The sequence below is a fragment of the Siniperca chuatsi genome, linkage group LG17 (assembly GCF_020085105.1).
Source record: "Siniperca chuatsi isolate FFG_IHB_CAS linkage group LG17, ASM2008510v1, whole genome shotgun sequence".
Classification (NCBI taxonomy): Eukaryota; Metazoa; Chordata; class Actinopteri; order Centrarchiformes; family Sinipercidae; genus Siniperca; species Siniperca chuatsi.
In genome coordinates, this window is record NC_058058.1 from 17,248,743 (window position 1) to 17,271,587 (window position 22,845).

General features: G+C 42.0%; 1 protein-coding gene across 5 annotated transcripts in view; it reads left to right on the plus strand.

Annotated features, from left to right (window-relative positions):
* ppp1r9a (protein phosphatase 1, regulatory subunit 9A) overlaps positions 1-22,845 on the plus strand; it is a 52,581-nt gene that overhangs the window by 3,533 nt on the left and 26,203 nt on the right. For 2 of the 5 annotated variants that reach the window (XM_044172776.1, XM_044172777.1), the window contains exons 1-4: positions 771-1,268; positions 2,685-4,230; positions 17,706-17,838; positions 18,526-18,646. In XM_044172776.1, coding sequence (XP_044028711.1) covers positions 2,827-4,230; positions 17,706-17,838; positions 18,526-18,646 — 1,658 coding nt within the window. In that variant the 5' untranslated portion in view covers positions 771-1,268; positions 2,685-2,826. Of the gene's footprint in view, positions 1-769; positions 1,269-2,684; positions 4,231-17,705; positions 17,839-18,525; positions 18,647-22,845 lie in introns of those variants that run through there. The other 3 variants (XM_044172774.1, XM_044172778.1, XM_044172775.1) reach the window with 3 other exon arrangements.

A 22,845-nucleotide genomic window follows, 5' to 3' on the forward strand; every position in this document is an offset into this window, starting at 1 on the left:
CTTTAATCTCCTATATCACACTCACTTTTTGAAAGAATTCTGGTTAAACTTTGATTAAAAATGTAATTTATAACTTGTAATTTGTGTTTACAAAATACGCATGTAAGAAACAATGCCATGTTATGCTATGTTAGCAACCATGCCATATATAACTCAGTGCTGTTTGTTAAAATAATCACACATTTGGATAATAACAAAGCTTCCTTGGTGCTTTATCACATGAATTCAGTCTCGTGCTTTAGGCTGTTTCTGTTGACTCCTGTGTGACCCAGCCAGCTAGAATCTTTCCCACTCTGATCTACTTCAATATAAATCTGTTAAAATATTAATGCCCACAGATTAATTGTGGAAAGAGACTGCAAACTTTAGAAACCATAGCATTTTAAAATATGCATTTAGCCATGTTGAGTGTGTCTGATAGTGTTTGGTTCAGTTGCCAACATTGATATTCAGCTTTAATATCATTGCATTTGGCTAAATTAAGTTGCCAGTTGCACCTGTATATAGACTGATAAGATGGAGGAAGGAGTAAATGTTGTAATCAGTTAGCCTTATTTCTCTTATTTCTTGACCTTTAATGAGTGAATTAACAGTGAAATCAAACTTCACCTAATTTTCTGCCCCCCCAAACTCCTTCAGGCCCCCTGGTGGTTCTCACACCACATTTTGGGAAACTCTGAACACCCATCACGTAGCCTGAGTGGTCTTTGACCCTTTCTGCCCCACCCAAACCCCACAGATGAACAATAAGCAGCGAGTAAAGTTAAAGTTGCTGTGCGCTGGTATTTATGCCAGACTGCAGCTCGCTGAAACCCCCTCCGCGCGGTAGATTATCGGACCAAACCATTGCCGCAGTTCAGGTTTTAGCACCTGTCACATGAGGCTTTACGTTTGCAAATCACTGGCTATGGTTACAGCTAAGTAGTGTTTACTTTACTGTACTGCAGACGTATATCGGACGCTGCCGTCCTGCAAATGCTGCCACAGTGCAGCTCTCCGTGAGATGAGCCGCCAAATCCCACCGACACCCCTACAGTGCGACTGGCAGCATCACCCACTGCCTGCAATGGCGTTGAAGCGGCTCTAGTGTGTCCAGACGTTTCTGTAGTGGCGATTCTGTCCCGGACGATTTACGAGCGTGGGATAGAATTGTTTTCTTTTGTTTTTTTGAAAGGTTTTGCTACGAGAGCATCCATATTTTCCTCGCGTTTACCCTCTGGATTGCAGTTTATTTATATCACGCGTCAAACGAAGCCGGAGCCATGAATGTAAGTCTGACTCTTTTGTTTTTGTAACATTGGAGCAACATCGCTGTGGTTTGTGGTTAACAGTTAACTTACTAATTTGGTAATCATAGAGAGAGGTAAGTCATTTATGTTTTTGCCCCTGCACAAGTCTGCACGGGAGGAAAAATGTGAATAAATATATGTTTAACAGTGTCAGAAGGGGAGGGGGACCTGAGCTGTCATGTTGTGTGCGGCGTGGCTGATGTGCGGCTCTGCCTGTTTGTCTGATCCCACTGAAACAATGTTAAAGCCTCAATTTCATCTTTCACCTCTAACTTTATTTTCCTCCGTGCAATATCCTCCGAAGCAGCACGGGATGTTTCCTCATGTTTAAACGGATGCATTTTGCACAAGGATTTCACATAGGTGTTATCATGGACCAGTGAGAGTCCAGCATGGTGAATAATGAATATTGAACCAGGACATTTAGGTTTCAGACACTGCTGCCTGCTGCTGATGCATCCATACTATCAATACTGTGGGTTTCAGCACAACTTAGATTTATGGACTCTATGTTCCAGGTGAATGTTTGTTTTTTTTATATCAGCTTTATTGTGTCATATCTCCCTCTCTTTGTGGATTGCATTTCCAAACATGATTAAACATTAATGGCTGTAGGTATGGAATATTTAACTACTATACTAGCCTGCTACCCAGCTCTAACCCAGTAATGTTGTAATGGTGGGCAAGGGCATTATCTCAACATTTAAACTGCAAGTCTTTAAGTTCATGAAATGCTTTGTATTTTTGTCATTGGGGTGGCATCAACTATTTTTTGGTGCATTCAGCAGCATTTTCTCTGTGCAGTAAAGGTTGTAACAACCAGCTTTATTTGAGGGCTGGCATTTAGGAGGACCCACCATAATGTCAGTGATGGTTTAGAGAGCTGTGGGATGTGGCAGTGTACAAGGGTCACAGCTTACTATAGGAAAAAGAGGGAGTGGGGGAGAGAAAAGAGAAGAAGAAAATGAGAAGAAAACAACAATATTTCCTACAACATAGCACCAGTTTAAACATAAAGAGCTCAAATCGTTACACTGATGTCTACAGTAAGTATTGATTTGCGAAGGTAAACAGTGCAGCAATGCTGAAAAGATATCATCACAGTGCTTTTAGAGTCCAGTAGGTTTTCATAACTATTTCTCTTGTACTGAAAGCTTTTATGTCATACATTCAGCATGTGTAATTCATTTGGCCCCCTGGTTTCTGAATGGTGTTCTTGATGGAAAGTAAAAATTATCTCTTTTCAAGCTTTGTAATCATCATTTTGATGAGAAAGTGCCACTTTCAGTTCATGTTATTGTGTTCATGTTGAAATAGTTATCTCTCTTGAACTCACATAAACATGCAGTGTTACAAAATGTTTCTATCTTGATAACGTCTCTTTTGTATCTGCAGGTGTGAATGGGCCTTCAGGAACTTTACCATAAGCTGGGTCAGATTAGGCAGCGCTGTGGTAGGTCAAACTAGACTCTTCACTCCCATATTCTAATGAGGCCACAGCAATGCTGACATCCCCTCTGAATCCAAAGACATCATCATGCTGAAGACGGAGGCCTCAGGGGAGAGGACCAGCCTCCGGAGTGCCTCCCCCCACCGTAATGCCTACCGTGCTGAGTTTCAGGCGCTCAAGAAGGCCTTTGACCAGCCTCGGATCGATGGAGACTCCAAGCCCAAAGACCTCGAACGGGTGAAACAACCAAGGGGCCGGCAGTATGGCAGCCATGTCAGTCGCATTAAGGACATGTTCATGCAGATGGGCTCAGAAAATCCCCGAGCCAAGGCCAGTGGTCGTGATGATTCCTCGCCGCAAAAGCTGGTCAAGCCCACTAACTTCATTAACAAGGCCGATGGATCAGTGATAAAACTCCAGCATTCCTCATCAACTGACAGGGTTGGAGGTGCTGGAGCAAAGTTCTCTGAAACCAGGAAGCTGTTTGAGCAGCAGTCACGTGACCAGTCCCAATCACCAGTCTTTCCTTATGGACGTGATAAAAGAGGTTCCCATGAGCACCTCGATGACTGGCGAGGTGCCAGGTCTAATCGAGGCAGCACAGACTCCTTGGACTCGCTCTGCTCCAGAACAGAGGCGTCCTCACCGACTGTTAGTCAACTCAGTGCTGTTTTTGAAAATGTTGACCACCACAACCAAGGTGCGCCCTGCAGAGGAGTCAGCAGACGGGCCCTCTACTCACCAGACGGATTCCAACGACATGGAGGTGACGTCAGTGAGGATGATTCACGACAATCTCCAGTTCGTGGAAGCTACCGAAGCAAGATAGGGGGGAAGCTTCCCACATCCTCGTCTTCTGAGGACCTTCTGAGCCCCAGTCCTGGGACAGAGACTTCTGACCTGAAACCAGTACCACAAAAGGAAGAAGCCCAAGACAAAGCAGACAAGGCTGAGACTATGGGCGGAGATAGACGGCGTCTTTCTGGGGTCACCACCAACGGAAGCCAGGTCAATGGTTCTTGTGAAGAAGAGGAGAAATCTTCAGAAACAAGAAATCATATTGATGATCTAGGGGTGTCCAAAGCTTCAAAGCCTACAGATGATGCTGTTATTACCGACAAAGCTTATGAAACTTTTGAAGAGGCAACCCCTGAGCCATTGCCGACCCCAACAACACCTGCTGAGGGAAGCCAGGAGGATGGGGATGATTTAAGAGAAGAAAAGCCCTCTGAATCTCCCAAGGACCAGGTGGAAGAACCTGATGAGGAATACACTGGGAATGAGCGGGTGATTTTTAACGCAGACGGGGACGCCTGTTACCAGGGTTGGGGGGAAAGCTGCACGGATCCTGAGGATGACCTCTACGGAGACGATGAGGATATTGTCTACGACCCGGGCTCTGACCTGACAGAGATTCCTGGTCTACCACAAGAAAACAAAGAGGACATCCCTCCAAAGAGGAAGATTCGCTTCAGCACTTCTCCCATTACGGTGAGTTGGGTGCTGAACAAAACTGTTGCAGAAGCCTTAATTGTGTAAACACACTGAACACAATCCAACATAAAAGCCCTTGTGCAGCTCTTAGCAAAAGTAGGTTAAAACAACAGAGAGCTAATATTGTATGCAGAGCTTCCTTTTTATGGGCTCATATTTACTGTTACTGTTGAACTACTCATTGTGGTTAGCTTTGTTGTTTTCACATACATAATTGTGAGGTTCTATGATCATGATAAAAGGATCTGACTTCAGTCATCTTTATCCTTGTAAAACCTCTGTTGTATGGTTTCATTTCACATTTTCTATTCTTTAGTATGGTCTGCTATCTTGTAGATAAAATAGCAATTCATCATATATTGTAGCTGTTGCTCTCTGATAGCAGGGGTTGTAGTTATTTTGTAATGCAGAGCTTGAGGGTCAAAGCATCGCCCTCTGGGAAATTGACGTGTTCATGAACAGAACATCTGTGCATGTGTTAGTCATGCTGGTTCTGCACCCACATAGTTTTCACACAAGATACTGAGTTTGTTTTTCTCAGGCAGTCCCATCTCTGTCTTGTAAACGAGTAAGCCATTTATTGAGCTACTTGATGAGGATATTTTGTACATTTCAGTGGCAGTCTACATGGATCTGTCAAATAGAATATATATAGAATATAGAATAATAGAATATAGTCGACCTAGTGTGTGTGTGTATGTGTGTCTCGAGTATGCAACCTTGTTGTGTCCATTATGCTCAGTGATCTCAGTAGACTTATGGCTAGAGATTACATGCATTTTTACCTTCCATCCCACAGGGACTTTACAGGGGCTGGAAAGGTGATAATTAGACTTACTCATAAAAATAGTTAATTGTTCCTGGTGAAAATGCAGTCATGCCCAGTTCCTACAGAGTTTCATGTCCCTGTTTTTTTTTTCAATAGAAATAGCTTTACCATAGTGTTTGTTGCATCATCTGCCTTGAAGTATTTTGATACTGTTTTCGGTGCTGAGCTGGACACAATGCAGCTAGTGTTGTTTCTGGACTGGGAAGATGGATTTAGAAGATTATGGGAAATATTTTTTCAGTCTTTATCCTAAAGCATTTAGAATCAATAAGCTTAACATTTGTAGTAGTAAACAACATGCTTTAGGTTCCTATTTGCCTTTATATCCCATTTATTTAATTTGTCAGTGAAATTGATTTTTACTTTTGTGATTTTCAGACTGTGTGTGTGTGTGTTTGTGTGTGTGTGTGTGTGTGTGTGTGTGTGTGTGTACATGTAACATGCAAGGGCAACACAGTGGTGTTTGAGAGTGTGAGATTTCTGTATGAAAGATTTGGAGCTAACACAAACATTCCACAGGTTGAGGATCAATTCTATTAACATTCTGTAACGAACCAGAACAATTAACCCAGTTATTCTGAGGAGAACATGTTGGCTCACTAATTATCTCTGCAATGTGTGTCCTTTTGCTTCTTTCTCTTTTCCTCCCTCTCAGGACTCAACACACGTGCATGAAAACACACACAATCACAAGCATACATTTCCACAAGAGTATCAGTTCTTATATTATCTGGCTTAAACATAGCATCAAATGTAATATAAATGTATGTTTTTGGTAATATGTTTAACAAATACCATTTCATATTTTAGTGAAGATATCTACAAAACCTGTTTTGATCATTTCTTGAGATCAGTTTAGCAAATTTTATTTTCATTATACAGTGAAAGTGAGTACTACACTGCTTGTTGTCCCATTTAGGTTGAACAGGCAGGGAATATGCTCCTCTGTTGTTGTCTGTCGTTTCAAAGCTTCTGTTTTCTATGAAAAGGGCCGACGCTCGTTCATCATATGGAATATTCAACAGAGGCACAGCCCCCGACACAGATGCACAAGCACAATTAGACATGCAACCCTACCACTTCTCCATCTTACGCCCCCCTCCTCTCAGCACACGAGGAACAGACAGGGTTCTGTCTTTTGTTCGTCTATATAGTGAAACAGACAAAGCTGTTTTCTCAGCCCCTCTGCCCTGCACGAGTCCAGCTTGACCCCTGTGGGAGGAGACAGCAGAGAAAACCTTGAAAAAAAACTGCCGTTTTATAATCTAATACTAAATGTTCCCTCCCCTTCGTGTAATATCTCTCAATCCTGGCCCGTAAAGCGGATAAATAATTTCAACATCCCAGCTTTGAAAGCTTAATTATTTTAGAAATCATAATGGCAGCCACAGGGAGAACATGACACACAACAACCTTTTGGCAACATTTTGTAATCATGCATGCTGACTTCTGTTTGAGAAGACGAATAACAGGTCCAGATGCCCAAAGAAGCCGATTATTGTGCTGACTTCAGTAGCGTTGAGTTTATAGTTCTAGTTTTTAGCCATGCTAGCGGCACGAGTCTGTGAATGGCAATGTCAGTTGGTTTGGTGGTCCACCACCACTTTGGTCCAGAATTAAATATTTCAACAACTATTGGATGGATTCAATTACAGTTGATAAACTGTAATAACTTTGGTGATCCCCTGACTTTTCATCAAGTGCCATCATCAGGTCAAAATTTCTATTTGTCCATTGTCCAACTGGTTTCTGACCAAATACCTGCTAAACAAATGCCATTCCCATCAGCCTCTGCTGTACTTTGTGTTTAGTTCTAATTAGCAAATGTTAGCATGCTAACACGCAAAACTAAGATGGTGAACATTATACCTGCTAAACATCAGCATATTAGAATTGTCATTGTGAGCATGCTGACATTAGAATTTAGCTCAAAGTACTGCTGTGTCTACAGTAAGTACAGCCTCACAGAACCGCTACTGTGGCTGTAAACCCTTAGCGTTGTTAATACACATACAGGTTTTTTTTGTTTTTTATTAATGATTCGTTCCACATCCTTTCACTCAGCTGTAACATTTTGACTGACCCAGTGAGAAGTGACTGCTTTGAGCTGCCTGAGGCGAAAGCAGCCTGCCCTCCTGAAGGCACTGACCTACAGAAGAGCATCAGATCTCATGTTCATTCAAGCAACTGGTTTTATCCTTGACATTAGTACTTCTAGTTTGGTTGTTCACTCTGAGGCATACAGATTCATGTAGTAGTACTGAAGTAGATTCAATCTTCTATTGCACTTTTGATGTCCTGTATCTCAAAGTATGTTCTGTGCAGCTGATATGACATTGAGAATGCAATGTTTGATCTGATGGTATCGCACACATCTCAGCCAGTGTTCAGTTCCCCTGTGTGGTTCTCTCAGTGTTTTCAAAATTTCAGCCTTGATCGCAAACAAATCCTAAAAGCTTTTAACCATCTCATACTTGTTGCAGATTTCTTTCCATGGAGTGTGTTTTCTTTCTCTGTGTGTTGAACCGCACCCCAGGAGTTTGCCAGAAGTCTTCTCCCTCTGCATGCAGTCTGCTGTGTCAGTCTCCTCATGTTTTCCTCTCTCCCTCTGTATGTGAATGGCATTAATATTGTCTTTTTAATGATACTTTTTGTGCCTTTAGACACAACTGCATTTTCATCAGTCGATCTTAATGGAATTAAGCAGATGTGATGAGTGAAGCACTGGTTAAACAGCCACTGAAGTGGCTCTGTAATCAGCCCCTACACTGTGCATGATGTCTGTCACTATATCAAAGAGACTGGTGTTTTGTCCATTAGATTCTGCTGCATTCTGTTAGTGGAATGCTGAGTAGCATGGAAATGAGCTCAGAGCCATAATCAATATGATAGATGTGTGTCAATCCTCTTCTCTGTGGCAATGGTTTTGTAGCCGCAAGACTTTGTACATTTTTATGAATGTCTTTTACTAGATGTTTCGACTGGTGTGTTGTTCTGCAACTTAAAAGGGATGGTTGTGCTTATTCTTTTTCTGTGGTACATAAACGTCTGTGTCTCGTAAATACTTTTTTAAGAGTATTTTGTTTTTAGAGATTTAATTTCCTGTATTTAAAGGGATGTGAGGTCAACACAGGGGAATATGAGGTCACCTATATGACTCATTTTCATCAGATCAGGGGTGGGGCCAGAGCAGCATGGCCCCCCTCCCCAGGAATCTAATTGCCCCTAGTGCCCCCCTTACCAGAGTCATAAGATTATAGGTAGCTGGCTTGTTAGTGTCATGGGTAGATTAATGAACAGGCCTACTGGGTACAAGTCCAGGGGCCCATGGACCAGAGCCTCTGTATGAAGTGACTGTTAACATTTCTTGTTGGAAAGTCAATCAAAGAACCACAAAGAAACCGAAACAACTACAAAAAAATGCAAACCCACCACACAGAAACACAAAATGACCACAAAGTCTTTCAGTCCGGGTGTCTTGCTCATATATAGAAGGGGTGGGGGACATTTACATGTGTCCAGGGGCCCATTGTCTCATAATCTAATCTATTTGGAGTTTCAAATAGCAGCTATTTATTGTTATTATTTCATATTAGACTATTTACTGCCCCCATTCAAAAGTTTCAAAACGCGCCCCTTCCTGATATCTTCATGCTTGCAGATTAGATCCCACTACAAACACTTGGTTGCAAGGACAACCTACACACATTTTTCTTTGTACTTTTGCCAGTTTGCATCTCAGGCTGCAGTACATCAAACCAATTCAGAGACTCATCTTGTACCTTACTGGAGCATGAAAGAACATAAAGACAAAATCGCTGATGCTGAGAAACAGAGAAAATGCCAACAAGCACCCTCCCAGTGTTGTTCCACCAACATGCCAGGCACTAAGAGACGGTTATGTCTTTTGAACATTTTGGAGCTCATTTGATTGCCCCTAATACAGTACATGACAACAGAGACTGAAATGTTTGTTCAGGATGTAACTTCTGGCCTGTCCTCCCTACTGTACACGACTGTTTAAATCCAACAATGTTGTTACATACATGCATCAACAGTAAACATCTGTTTGATTCTAACATCATCCTTATCTGGAGCATCACCTAATACAGTCTTGTGCTACACCAGCTCAAATGAGATGGCCTCGAGCCAGGAACTTTGCTTCTTGACCGTGTTTTCTGATGGAAAGGATTGCTCTACTTTAGGGCAGTCTGTCTTTTTGGCTGATATATGTGTAACAGCATAGCTTGGATTTTGGAACCAATACTTACATGGATTTTGGCAATGTCATTTGTAAATAGTATTTAGGTCTGCACCACATTGCTGCAGCTTAGCCTCCTTCAGTATAGTCTAATTTTCCAGTGTTGCAGTGGACGCAACACTGGAAAATTCCATTTTGCAGACATATGTCCTCTGTTCCAATCATTCTCAATGAGTCAAAGTCTACAAAAACACAACTCATAACATGGAAAACTGCTGCTAAATGGGACTTTGCTATATTATTTGCATTAAAGAACTTTCTGTATCTGTTGTTACGCCCCACCCTTAGGCGGCCCTATGGGGCAAATAGCACTCCTCCACTGACCCAAATCAACCACAGAGAAACACCTTTAAAACAACCAAATCAATGGGATTTATTAACATGAAGACATACAAGCAACCAGGACACTAAATCGAGACTATCAAAAGATGCAAAGTCAAAACACAACAGCAACACAAAATCCCAGGCTAAGAGGCAGCAAGAGCAGCAGTCCCCACACCAGATGCCTCTCTTCTGATGCTGGCACAGGAGCTTTTAAGCACTTCATTCCCAAGCCAGATGCACCTCATTGAGCAATCAGATGTAGCACACCTGGGCAGAACTAGAGAGGACAGAAGAGGTAAAGGGACAAACAGCTCAGGGAAACACATACAGCCGTAACACTGTATCTCTTAATTGCTACAATCTTTAGCACCCAATTCATCTTCTGCCCTGAGTTCTAGTTTTTTCTCTCTGCAAGCTGAGTGAAGCTGGCTGTCAACTTCCTAAATATGCAATCTGTGGCCAGGCATAATGGGAGAGGGTTTTGTTGGGAGAGAGTTCCAACACTCTGCTACAGCAGCTATATAACAGCAGACATTTTGGTTAGATCAGCAAAAACAGCGGCTGAGCTCAGTCAGAACGACAGTCGGGTATTTTGGTTAAGCCTTATTTGGGGAGGCTAAATTGGAAATCTTGAATAACAGCTAGACTCCTTACAAATCATCTAGTAGTGTAGAAAGTGTGATGGCTTTAAATATTGTTATATATTTGAGCTAAAAGGTCAGCATAAACAATCCAGCAGTATTCTTTGGTGTCCTAAATTAAAATTCAGTCCAGACAGTCACATGACATGGTGTTATTTTGTGTAGTAGTCAAGCTATGAATGGAAAAGCACATCATCATTTTTCCTTCCTCTCTTATCTCTGACAGGTACAACTACTCCAAACTCGGGTGTTGGATATGTGCGTATTTGTGCGTGCATGTAGCTTAGTCACTCCATTATTAATGCAGTGGTGTTTTTGTTTGCTTGTTTCGGTGCCACCCGATCCTCCCTGGGGGATGCATATTTAATGATCCAGTAAAGGCAAGATGTGCCGACGTGCGGTTTTTGAAGCTGGTCAGTTGCCACACAGTGGACCGTGTCATGAACCATCATCCAATCCCCACCTACCCAATCTGGTCCCCTGCTAATGATATCATCAGCGCGCTGCCAGTTTTTTATTGCAGTAAAAAACTGCACAGAGTGCTTCAGTGACACAATGTTCTCAGTGTTTGCTAAGCCGGTGCTGAGGAAGGTTTAGACTGCTGCGCTGTCACCATGTCCTTGTTTATATTGAGTCAAGAACATTATTGAGGTGAACTGTCTGAATTTAAACTTATTCAAACGCTGGAATACCAACACTTGGACTGATTTCTATCCTTAAAACCAACCACTGAATTATTCCAAATCACACAGAGTGGTTATTATGTTGTGTAGTAATATGAATACTGAGTATGGTCCCAAACTCTGCCAAGTCATTGTTGCACCATAATGAATTACATAGCATAGCAAGTGGGCATTACAGCATCTGTACTGTGACAAGCAACATGTTGTTGTTTTACTTTTGATCCCAGCATCCCACTCACTGTATATGACCAAGACATGAAATAAAGCAGGGCATTGTCTGCAGCCATTGAGTTCATAGTTGTTTACTATGCTCTGCCCCCTGTTTAAAGCTGGCCCCTCTCTCTCTCCCTCACTCTCATGTCTCATCCTATAGTTGGCCAGTGGCATGGTTTGTTGGTGGGAATCATGGCACCCAGTGGTATTGTGCCATAAACAGTGGACTGAAGTGCATTCTTGAGGCCAAAAAACAAGCCAGCTGCAGAAACAGCAGCAGAAAAAAGCTGAGCTGAGTTTGCTCCTTTTGAATGAAAACACAGCTCTGAAATCAAATCTTAATTACATTTGAAAACAGTACATCATGGCAGTGTATTTCTCTCAAAGATCTCCTCTTGTATGAACAGGATGTTTGTCTGCTCTGTATGCAGAAGCTCCATCTGAAGTTAAAAAAAGATATGCTGACTTGTTAGATTGACATTCCCTGTCACGTCAAAAGTCAGTGTCACTTCCTCAGAAGAGTCAAGATGACAGAAAGGTTGGTCCTTGAATTGACTGTAAAATCCTGTACGTTCTCACTTATCTTTATATACAACAGGTTATTGAATGTTTCTGTTTGTTTCTCTCTTTTCTCACTTTCACTTCTCCCCATCTCCACCTCTTTAAATCTGTCAGTCTCGGTCTATTCTCGCAAGACATTAATTCATTTCCATCAGCAGCAACTGTCTCGTCCCCTCAGCATCCAGACACTTTCTTCAGCACCTGTCAGCTCTCCGGCACGGTGTTGTGTGAGTGGGTGGGTGGCCATAGGTAGAAATAATGGAATGCAAATGTGCTGAGCTGTCGCAGCAGAGCAGACTGTGTGTGTGTGTGTGTCAGGCTGTATTTAATCCACTGCAGGGTTTGCTGGGCTTGTGCCACAGCAGTAGGAACATTTCTCCTGGGTTTTCCTGCCTCTTATTGCCCTGGGCAGCGTCCACTGTCTGGAAGGCGCAGGGCGGGCGACGACACTGGCACCGATACACCGAAGACCCGGTTTAATACCATCAGAGGCGGTTGGCCGGACATGGGTGCCATGCCGTGACATCTTAGGCAGGAACTCAAACAACCCTGGAGCAAATTACCCCTAGCCTCGCCTGCTCCCTGGCTTTTCCTTTTTTTTCCATTTTCTTTTCTTTCTTTCTTTTTTTCTTTTCTCTCTTATTGCCTGTTTCACTCCTCAATAGCCTCCCTGTCTGCTGCTGCTCTAATCCATGAATCATATGAGTCACTGTTTCTCTCTTGCAGTGGATATTGCCTCCCATCCTCTGTAAACTTGATTCTTCCTTTTCATTTACTACGCCTCCATTTTCTCATCATCTTAAAGCTTCCCGCATCTCTTCATGTGTCCCCTCATTTGTCCTCTTTTTTTTTTGTCCCAGTCCAAAATCTCCGTCTCTCATTCTGCCCCTTCCTCTCCTCCCCATTCAAATGTTATCTCCTTTTTTACCCTTTTCTCCTCTAGCCTCACCCCCATGTTCTGTTGCTCCCTCTACCTCTCTCCTCCCCTATTAGCTGGCTTAGTGGGCCCTTGGTTAATCCCAGCTCCTCTGTCCCAGACAGGAGCCATCAGGCTATCCCAACAGCTATCCAGACAGACTGACAGACGTTATTATACTACCACAGGCAGTGAGATGAATCTTGATGCAGGATACCAGCCTGGGCATGTACATATGTACATATGCATGCATACTTGTGCAGACATGTACCTGCAATGAAACTTCAACCACCTGCACAGACATGAACACAAAAGCCTGCATGCACATTGTTATCACTCAAATACCTGATGTGCATTTTTAGCATATCTACTCAATCACCCACATACAAATACAGAGAGAGCGAGAGGCACTTATACTGAGTGAGAGGTCTCAGCTTTAATCAAGTCAGTGGCTGAGGGCGGTCTGCAGGCATCTGCAGAGTCACAGCAGCTGCAGCAGCATCCACAAATGACAGTAAAACTGCATTTCAGAAGAGTCAAACCAAACTCCCTCCATCCTCCTCGAGGCCTGGAGATCAGATAACAAGGCTGCCAATCTGTGGATGCCCAAGCAGAACTGCTGTCCACACTTAAGTGCCAGTAACTCCATCGTAAGGGGTTTGATTACTGACAAAACGCCAAAATTTGTGTGTCTGTGTGTTTGCTGTCAGGGACATCGATCAGTGTGTTGTATGGATGAAAGATGAGGATAAGAAGGAGGAAAAGGAGAGATAGTGGTTGATACAGTGAGGGCTGAAAATGAGAGAGAGGAGAGGTAGTCAATATTAGACTTTACAGTGTATGTTAGATCTCAGTTAAAGAGATGTGTACTGTATGTGTGTGTGTGTGACTATGTGGGTGGATCAGAAGCGATATTACACTAATAGAGTTGCTGTAAAATGATGAGTGCATTTACTGGCTCCCATCTTAAGAGGATGTTATGGTTGCTATATGTATTATAATTATGTAAACCACATTTTAGACCATACTTTGTGCATTAAAATTAGGCAGCTAGATGTACTCAGAAAGCTCCACTACCCCAGAGTCCATAAAACCTTATTTTATGATTTTAAAAATATGTGGCCAGCCATCTGAAAATAAGGTACTTCTATATCAGTCCTAAAAATCTCACTTTTTGCACAACCTTTTTTTCATCTAAAGCAGTGTGTTAAGCTTGAAAGAAAGTGCAGGCAGTGTAGAGGAATATATTTACATAAATGGTTGTGTGTTGTGTTTAATCCTCCAAAAGACTATTCCAGTTAAATTCCAGAGGGGCACCATATGGGGATACGGTCCATTATACTCCAGTCTACTTCCACATTTAGTGGTTGGCCTTGTGGGCTGCCTCTTCAATAATAATGGAATTACAATTGAGCATAATAACCTGCATCAGCACACACCGACTGTACTTGAAAGTGGAAATTTGTACGTGTTTGTCATCTTGACGTGATGAGGATATCAATTTTACACAGTTATTAAAGCAGATAAGGGTGAAATGCTCTGACATGTTTCCAGGGATCAGTTTATTGGATTATGTGGGTCAACATATTGATATGCATCATATTACGTTTGGTGGAGCTGTCAAGATTTATTTTGTCTTTTGAGTCTGTCCCTACATACAGACAATGTCAGGTTGTGTCTGCTCTGTCAAGTTTTGCTCCATGCCTCAAATTGTACATCCTGTAAAAGCCAATAATAACGTTTCTCAGAGCAACCTGGACTTAAAAAGACTAGATGTACAGCCATGCTAGCAGCTCTGTGAGACTGCACTTAGACTTCTCTTTAGCATGCTAACATGCTCACAATGACAATGCTAGCATGTTGATGTTTAACAGGTTTTAATGTTTACCATGTTCACCATCTTTTTTTAGAGCGATAGCAAGCTAACATTTGCTATTTAGCATTAAACCCAAAGTACAGCTGAAGCTGATGGGAATGCCATTAGTTGTGGAGGTATTTGGTCACATTTTGATGTGATGATGGCTTCAGAGGAAAGGTCAGGGGATCAAAGTTATTACAATTTATCCTTTGAGGACCAGCAATGTCTGCACCAAATTTCACGACACTCCAACACGTCCTTCACGTATATGTATATATAGGTAATAGGCCAGTGTTGTTTGAGTATAGCCATTATACATGTGTGGTTATTGGCAGCCCTAACTGTCTGTTCCACAGCTGTCAGGCTTCTGGTTGCCAGCTGCAGGCGTGGTCCTGTACTCTGGTCATTTTTCGGCTCCCTGTAGTAAAACAAGCAGCAGGCAACAGGATCCTACCATATTGCCAAGGTCAAACACAGTCGCACACATTACTGTACCATCTCCCAATCTCTCTGTCTTCAATCAATTTGTTTTGTAACTTATCTCCCCTGTTACTTCAAGTCAAAAAGTATTTGTTTTTTTGGCAAAACAAAATCCAAATATTGTCAGAGAACATGAATATATACATCCTATCTAAGTAGAGAAATATGAAAATTTTGCCAGACTTAAAGTAATAGTAAACCTAAATAAAACATCAGCTGAATATTATCAAATTGACTGAACGTGGTCTTTCCTCACTGGGAAAACAGGTGGTATTCGGGCAATCTAGAGATATATACCAGTAGTTTCCGCCTAGAGCCATACAACCGTCAAGAGTCTTTATCTTGTGGGTAAATGCTTTCTATTTGATGGTGTAGCCTGTCTCTCTGTTTCTCTGTCTGCCTACCTATTCTTATTTCCCCTGTGCACGCTCTTTGATTATTTTGTCACTCCCTCTCTCAGTCACCAATGCTCTGTTGTCCGTCCTTTGCCTTCTCAGTTCATCTGTCTCTTTATTTGAATTCCCTCTCCTGCCCTTTTCTTATCTATCTCCATCACTGCGCCTCCTCTGTCTCTTTCACGGATCCACCCTCATCTGTCCTCATCTCTCTTCATGACCTCTCTCTCTCTCTGACTGGCTACATGCTAATGTGTTTGTAGATAGCACACAGTGACAGAGAGAGGCCATTAGAGAGTGTACTGACTGCCAATGGTAGCATCGTGTCCAGGACATCCAGGACAGTGCAAGTGCTGGTGTTAGCATTTGTCAGCAGTGTGTGTTTGTGCATTGGTGTTTATTGTGTGTGTGTGTGTGTGTGTGGAGAAAGAGGGGCATTTGTGTGTGTATGCATTGGCTTTTATATTTCTTTAATGCTATGCACAACATTATGTGCATGTTTATATGTGAGCGTGTGTGCGTGAGTAAATGCATGTCTATGTGGGTATGTGAGTGCATGTGAGCGTTAATAATGCAGGGCTGTTGATCACACTGAATGATTGATGACAGGGAGGCCATGGATAGAGCTCACGCAGGCTCACATAGCGGAAAGAATAAAAACAAACCCTGGCAGCATTACGCTACATCAATGTGCCCAAGCTGTGTGTACAACCTAGACAGTGTCTCTTCAACAGAGAGCCATTTATTTATTTACTGTAGTTTGTTGCTTCTTTATCATGTGGTAAGATATTAGTCAAACCCACGCTCCATCCGCTACAGCATGAAAAAATGTGTAACTAAAAGCACAAATATCTTGACTGACATTTTTCAAGCATTTTTTAATGTTTTTGAACTTGTTTTCCCTCATTATCGTTATCTTTCACTGTTCCAACAATACTAAAATATTGATGACAGAAGCCAGAATTGCTTATTGTATTTGTCATGACCTCACACAGCTGAGATCTTGTTCCATTTCTGCACACATGTGCAGAGACAAACCAAGTGACAAACCTAAATCTGGCTTTAGGTTTTAATCAATACATGTGATGTGACATGTCGCTACTGAGAATATATTTCTTCTTTCATCCAATTCAAAGAGGTCAGGGCACTGAGACAGGAAGTGACTCTACAGCAGGGTGGATGTGATAAAACTGAGGGAATGAGATTGTATCCTCAATGCAGTGTGTGACAGTTTATTTCCAGCCTCATCTACTGTAGTTCTGTTCATGTGATCACAGATGAGTAGCATGCAGTGTTGTGATTAACTCTGATAATGACTTACGTCATCAAGCTAAATGTGTTATATCCTTCCCCCGAACTCCTTGCTTGTAGGAGACAACACCATGTGGCGAATGTCTCTAGTTTCTCAGATTTTATAGCAGCTGCAATCAGTGTGTGTGTGTGTGTGTGTGTGTGCGTGTGTGTGTGTGCAGGTGTCTGAGAGACACACAGACAGCCAGGATGGCGCTTATATCGTCATCCAAGCGTGCCTATGCGCTTGCACGCATGTTTACCTATTCTCACTTCACACTTTGCATACTCATGCACCCCTTTATTCAGTTAAACAGCCAGCGTTTTGCAGAACACCACACTACGGACGTGACAACAACATGCACGTTCGAGTCTGCTTGAGCACAGCTCTCTCACCTCCTCCCCTTCCTCTTCAGTGTAGAGAGCAGTGAGAGCACTTGGCCGGCATGAGATGTGAAGTGACGGCTGACTCTTGCTGTGCAGGAGAGGTCCCTCGCACAGCTTAGAGGAGGAGAAAGGCCTCCCTATCCCCCATCACCGAATTATGTTTCTCTACACTACTGTTTCCTGTTGGTTAATGGGCTGATTTGTGGTTGTAGTTGTGGCTTTGTTATATGGGCCTTTATTTACCACAGTGTTGTTAGCTTTGTTGTGTAGATAATGCATTGGTTGGGAACACAAAAGCTCATTTTTACTTCCATCCATATTCATTAACTTGTAAAGTAGCAGCATCACTCCGCCTGCAGAGCAACCACTGTTATCATCAAAGAATAGAAGTGTCTTGTCATATTTGTATGAGTTGTAATTGTTGATAAGCTTTGTAACCCTTGTGTATGTTAAACCAAAACTTGATTTGTTTAAGTCATTAGGTACAATATACCCTTTTATAAAACTTCAATGAACATCCAGAATCATGATGCTGCTGAGGTGGTGGAACCATTTCTATCTCTATAATGTGAACCAACTGCTATATTAGATTTTGTGTGCCCACTTCCGCTAACTCCCTATGCTCCCTCACCAGGTGTTCAACACCTACTCCAATGAGGACTACGACCGTCGTAATGAAGAGGTGGATCCTGTGGCATCCTCCGCAGAGTACGAGCTGGAGAAGAGGGTGGAGAAACTGGAGCTCTTCCCTGTGGAGCTGGAGAAAGGTGGGAAAGAAAATCTAAGAACATCATTACGAGGAGGTGGATCCTGTCAGTTACCCATTATACCCAGTAGACAGAATCACCCACATATCAGATGTCACTTTTTTTTTATTAAAGGTGTGATATTTCTATTTTCTTCTTTCAGACAAGGTTGTTTCTTCATTACTTTATTTTATACTTTCTTTCAGTATTTCTTTATCACTACAACTCTTCTTAGATCACATTAAAAGACATTGTAGTGCACAGTTTGTCCTAATTCCCCAGCATGAGCTACAAAGAGGTGATATTGCATCCTCTTCTTGTCTTTTCCTGTTGAGGCTTTCCTGTGTTGAAATCCAATATTGCCAAGGACCTAAAATAGACATCATAGGATTTCATCATCCACTATCTGTTATGTAACCCTAGCAACTTGTGAATAATTAATGCAGGATGGGGATGGACGAATGCTAGATTGGAAAGGAATATCCCATCCAGCACATTGCCTTTTTATGTGAAGGCCACCATACCTGTAGTAAATGTCTCCTACTCCATTAATAAATCAATTGTTTGAGTGTCTGGCATCAGTTTACTAGAAGCCATTTTGGGTTTGTTCCAAGCTCATTGGAAAGTTAGGCCCTTAACTTTGTGCTCTGCTGTGCCCCGTCAAACACACAAACACACATTTTAACTATGTGGTCTGTGTGTTCCCAGATGAAGACGGCCTGGGGATCAGTATCATCGGGATGGGTGTTGGCGCTGACGCAGGCCTGGAGAAACTGGGCATCTTCGTCAAGACCGTCATCGAGGGCGGAGCTGCCGAGAGAGACGGCAGGTGAGAGCTGCTTTCCTATTGGATATCACACATTACAGAGCGATTAGTGAGTATGGAGACACATTAAAGCAGATGAGTGTGCATGAAAGCTCAGCGTGTGCAGGACCAAAGAAGCACTTATCAGTTATAGTACAAAAATACACAGCAATTAATCAGCTATTTTGTTTCCACTTTCCCCCCACCACCTTCTCTCCCTCCCTCTGACACACACACACACACACACACACACACACACACACACACACATGCACAGTCACACTCTGTCCCTGTCAGATTTAGCAGCAGGGGTTCGGATTAGATCCACTGGGAGAGGCGCAGTCTGGGACATGAAGTCTCACACAGGACTATACTGCGTGTAGGTGTGTGTGTGTGTGTGTGTGTGTGTGTGTGCCCTGTACAGTATGCGTATTGTGTGACAGAGACATTGCATTTGAGTGTATTATGTCTCAGTAAGTATTCTCTGTGTATTCTGTGTCAGTTTGCAAAAGTTAGTCTGTAGAAAATGAGAGACTGTTTTTTTTTTTAGGCTTCCATATTCACAGTGTGTCTCTATCTATTTCCCTGGATAATGTGTGTGTGTGTGTGTGTGTGTGTGTGTGTGTGTGTGTGTGTGTGTGTGTCTGTGTGTTGCAAGGTAGAATCTGTGTGTGCGTTGTGTGTCTTAGAAAGCGTGAACAGCGCAGAGTAAGCACTCAGCCAGGGGTAGAGGAGGAGATGACAGCTTCCCAGCAGGCAAGCTGTGGTTTTCTGCCTCTAAACCACCAGCTTCTACCTATTAGTGTGTCTTTGTGGTTCAGGTTCCCCATAAACAGATTAAAAAACAGATAGGCGCTTCCATTCCATGCAGTATGATAGCAGTAAGTACTGTAAGCTCCACATACACACTGGAAACCCTAGTGCACTGGGGTTGTTTGCAGTAGGTGTGTGTCCTTTGGGGATTAATTTTTTCTTTTACGTAGCAGCCAGGGCTGGCACTTTCAGGAACACATGAGAGTGAGATTAGTTAAAATGTAGCGAGCAGAGAGACGGGGGGAGAGGAGTAGCGTGCTAGGAAAAGAAACAGCTTGTTCAATAGTGAGAAAAGTTGATCCTGTTCTAAGATGACAGTTGCACTGACTCCAAAAAGTCTCATTTCCCTCAGTGAGTGGGAGAAGTAAGTATGAAAAGTTGAAAAGATCAGAGGAAGAGGCTGCGCTAAAGCTCAAGTTCAATTCATTTCGGAGCCTGTAGATTTGAGCCTTTTTCTCATTTATTTAAACTGAACTACGTTTTAGACTGGTTCTCAGTTCTCCACAGTCTAGAAGCGTGGTTCTAGGGATGGCAATGTTGGTCTGTCGGTTGGTCCACTACTTTGGTCCAATGACAATGACATTTATGTTCCTCTGAGGATGAAGTTTTCTTTGTGTTTAGTGCTAATTAGCAAGTGTTAGCATGCTAACACACCAAACTAAGGTGGTGAACGTGATAAACATTATGCCTGCTAAACATCAGCACCTTAGTATTGTCATTGTGAGCATGTTAGCATGCTGACATTAGCATTTGGCTCAAAGCACAGCCCATACAGCCTCACAGAGCTGCTAGTATGACTCTTTATCTTGTTTTGTTTTAACCTGCATATTTTATTATATATTTAAACTGCACATCTGCACTCTATATGAAGACCAAAAAATATATACAATAAACATTCACAATTAGCCTATGTTTTTTCGAAATATAGTTTTACTTTTTTTAAGCAGTCCTACAGTAACCACATTAGCCTATTAATCTACTTAAAGCCTTATTTCATTAAATTGAGATAGTTTCCTTTCACTTTTTAGTGAAAGAGTTGTCCTGGTGGCGTAGTGGTTAAGACGACACAATATAGTTGCAATGTCTCTGGTTCGGTTTCGGCTGGAGACCTTTGTTGCATGTCATATCTGTCTTTCTCACCCCACATTTTCTCTTTGTAGCTTTAAAAGAAGATTTATGTCAAATAATGACTGAATACATAAACTGTTAAGACATGGACAATTGTTAGATATTTGAATTAGACCGGACATTTGCCTTGTACAGTAGGACTCTTGCGTAAGAACATATTCACTCAGTGATACTAGAAGTTTATGGAAATAATTCTTCTTCTTCTTCTTTTAAAAATGTATTGATAGTGTAGTTCAGCTTAATGCAGTGTTCAAACATTATATTGTATGATTAGTGCCTCTAGTACTATAGATGATGGTTTTGTGAATCTGCAGCTCTGCCTGTGTCCCCATGATGGATTTCACAATAAACCTTGATCACAATATGAGAGAAATTAACTGAAGACTCAATATATTAGTAATAAATACTGGATAACTTGTGCACATTCATTCACCCTCTTAAGTGCTATCTCACTCACACACACCCAGGGGAGGAGTCACTAGCCAGAATTTAATTTCCTCCAATCATTATCCTTTCCAGCTTTCCGGCTTTCTCTCGTTTGCTGAGTCGGACTTAATGGTCTGACGCACACACACTCATACGCAGACAGATAGATAGGCTTGGCTGTGACTCACTGTATTGTCTGGTGCAAATGACCCTAGGTGTGTGTGTGTACTGGGGTGAGATGGAGGTTATGAGCTGATGGTGTGTATGTGTGTTTTGGTTTATTTGTATGAACCGTCATCTTCCTTTGTTGTCAATTTGTTTTTGTTTTGTTCCCGCTGCCTTTGCTCTGCAGCTGTATGTCAACCAGCCTTTGACCACCTAAGGCCAAATTGAGACTGTTAGATGCTGTGAAGGTCAGAGAAGAGTATGAGGTGCTGACTGACAGACAGCCAGCTCGCTCTCTGACTGATGTATCTCTTTACATCCATGTGACAGCTCTGGTTGATGTGTTGGGTGTCACGGGTTTGAGTCCTGTAGCTGCAGCTGCTGTATGTTGTGACAGAGAAAGGAGCTGAAAGGACACTGGTTACTGCAGTTGTGGATCCAGCCATCAGAGAACATTGCTTGATTTTGATCTTGACTTGAAAATTTGTTAAAAAATTAAAATGCAATTTGCAGAGTTTTTGCAGTAAGGAAACACAGTTGAGTTGGGAATCGTAGGTGTCTGGTGTTTTTGGAGTTTAACCTATTCTAGGAACTAAAGAATGGATATCTCATATCTTCTGCTGCATTTACTTTGACCACTCTTTAATTAATCTGCCTCTTGTGAGTCGCTCGAGTATATGGAAGTGTAATTTTAATCACTTGAAAACTCTTTTAATAATAATATCCCTAAATTAAGTTGAATCTGAATCCTTAACTTTTTGATTTTATTCTCTAAATTGGGCCCTTTAATTGTAGTTCATCATGCAAATCAAGAAAAATTGAGTTAAGAGGCTTTCATCGGTCAGTGGCAAGATGGTGCTCAGATTCCAGCGTTCATAAACATTTCCATGAAATACTATAGAGTCATATTCCATTATATTTAGAAATTGTTCCTGAGCAGAATTTGTCTAAAGGTTCAGGATAAATGGAAGCTGTAATGGTGCATGTTAAGTGATCTCTGTATAACTGGATAAAACTCTCATGAAACAGTAATTCATTATACTCTCAATTATGCTGAGTGTCATCACTCTCCAGTCTCCAGAGTAGTTGTGCTGGTTTGATTGGTTCATTTTATATCATAAAAATGTGACAAGATTAAAGTGTTACTAAATTGTCTGTGTTCATAGATATTGAAGAGAGATTAGTAAAGTGCATCCATACAAGTCCTACATCTTTGCAGGCTTCTTGCGTGTTGTTATTACTTGGACGAAATAGAAGCAGGACCTTTACAGTGGAGACCAAAGTGGTTTGTTGTAGAAGAAAATTATGTATGTGTTGTGCCTTCAAGCAGTGAAGTATTAGAACAATATGCTGTTTTGTTGAGCTAGTTTTTGTTTTATTCATATTTTGAAGAAATTATTCAAAACTCAGATTCAGAATCCTTCTTAGTCTGGTTTTTATGCAGATTTACAAGTGGATTTAAACTGAATATTTAGCAAGGACCTCTCTTTTAAGTGAATTGTTCACAGTCATGAAAAGTGGGTCATCAGGAGTTTCAGGTCAAGAACTTAGCTGACCTCTCATCATGTCCGGAGCTGAGAGGAAATGCCGGCTGTGTTGTGGCTCAGGGCGAAAGGCTAGCTGGCCTCCATGTCCTCGTTAGCCCTCCTAGTTTGTTTTGAGCCTCATCTCTTCTGTCTCTTGGTTAGGCA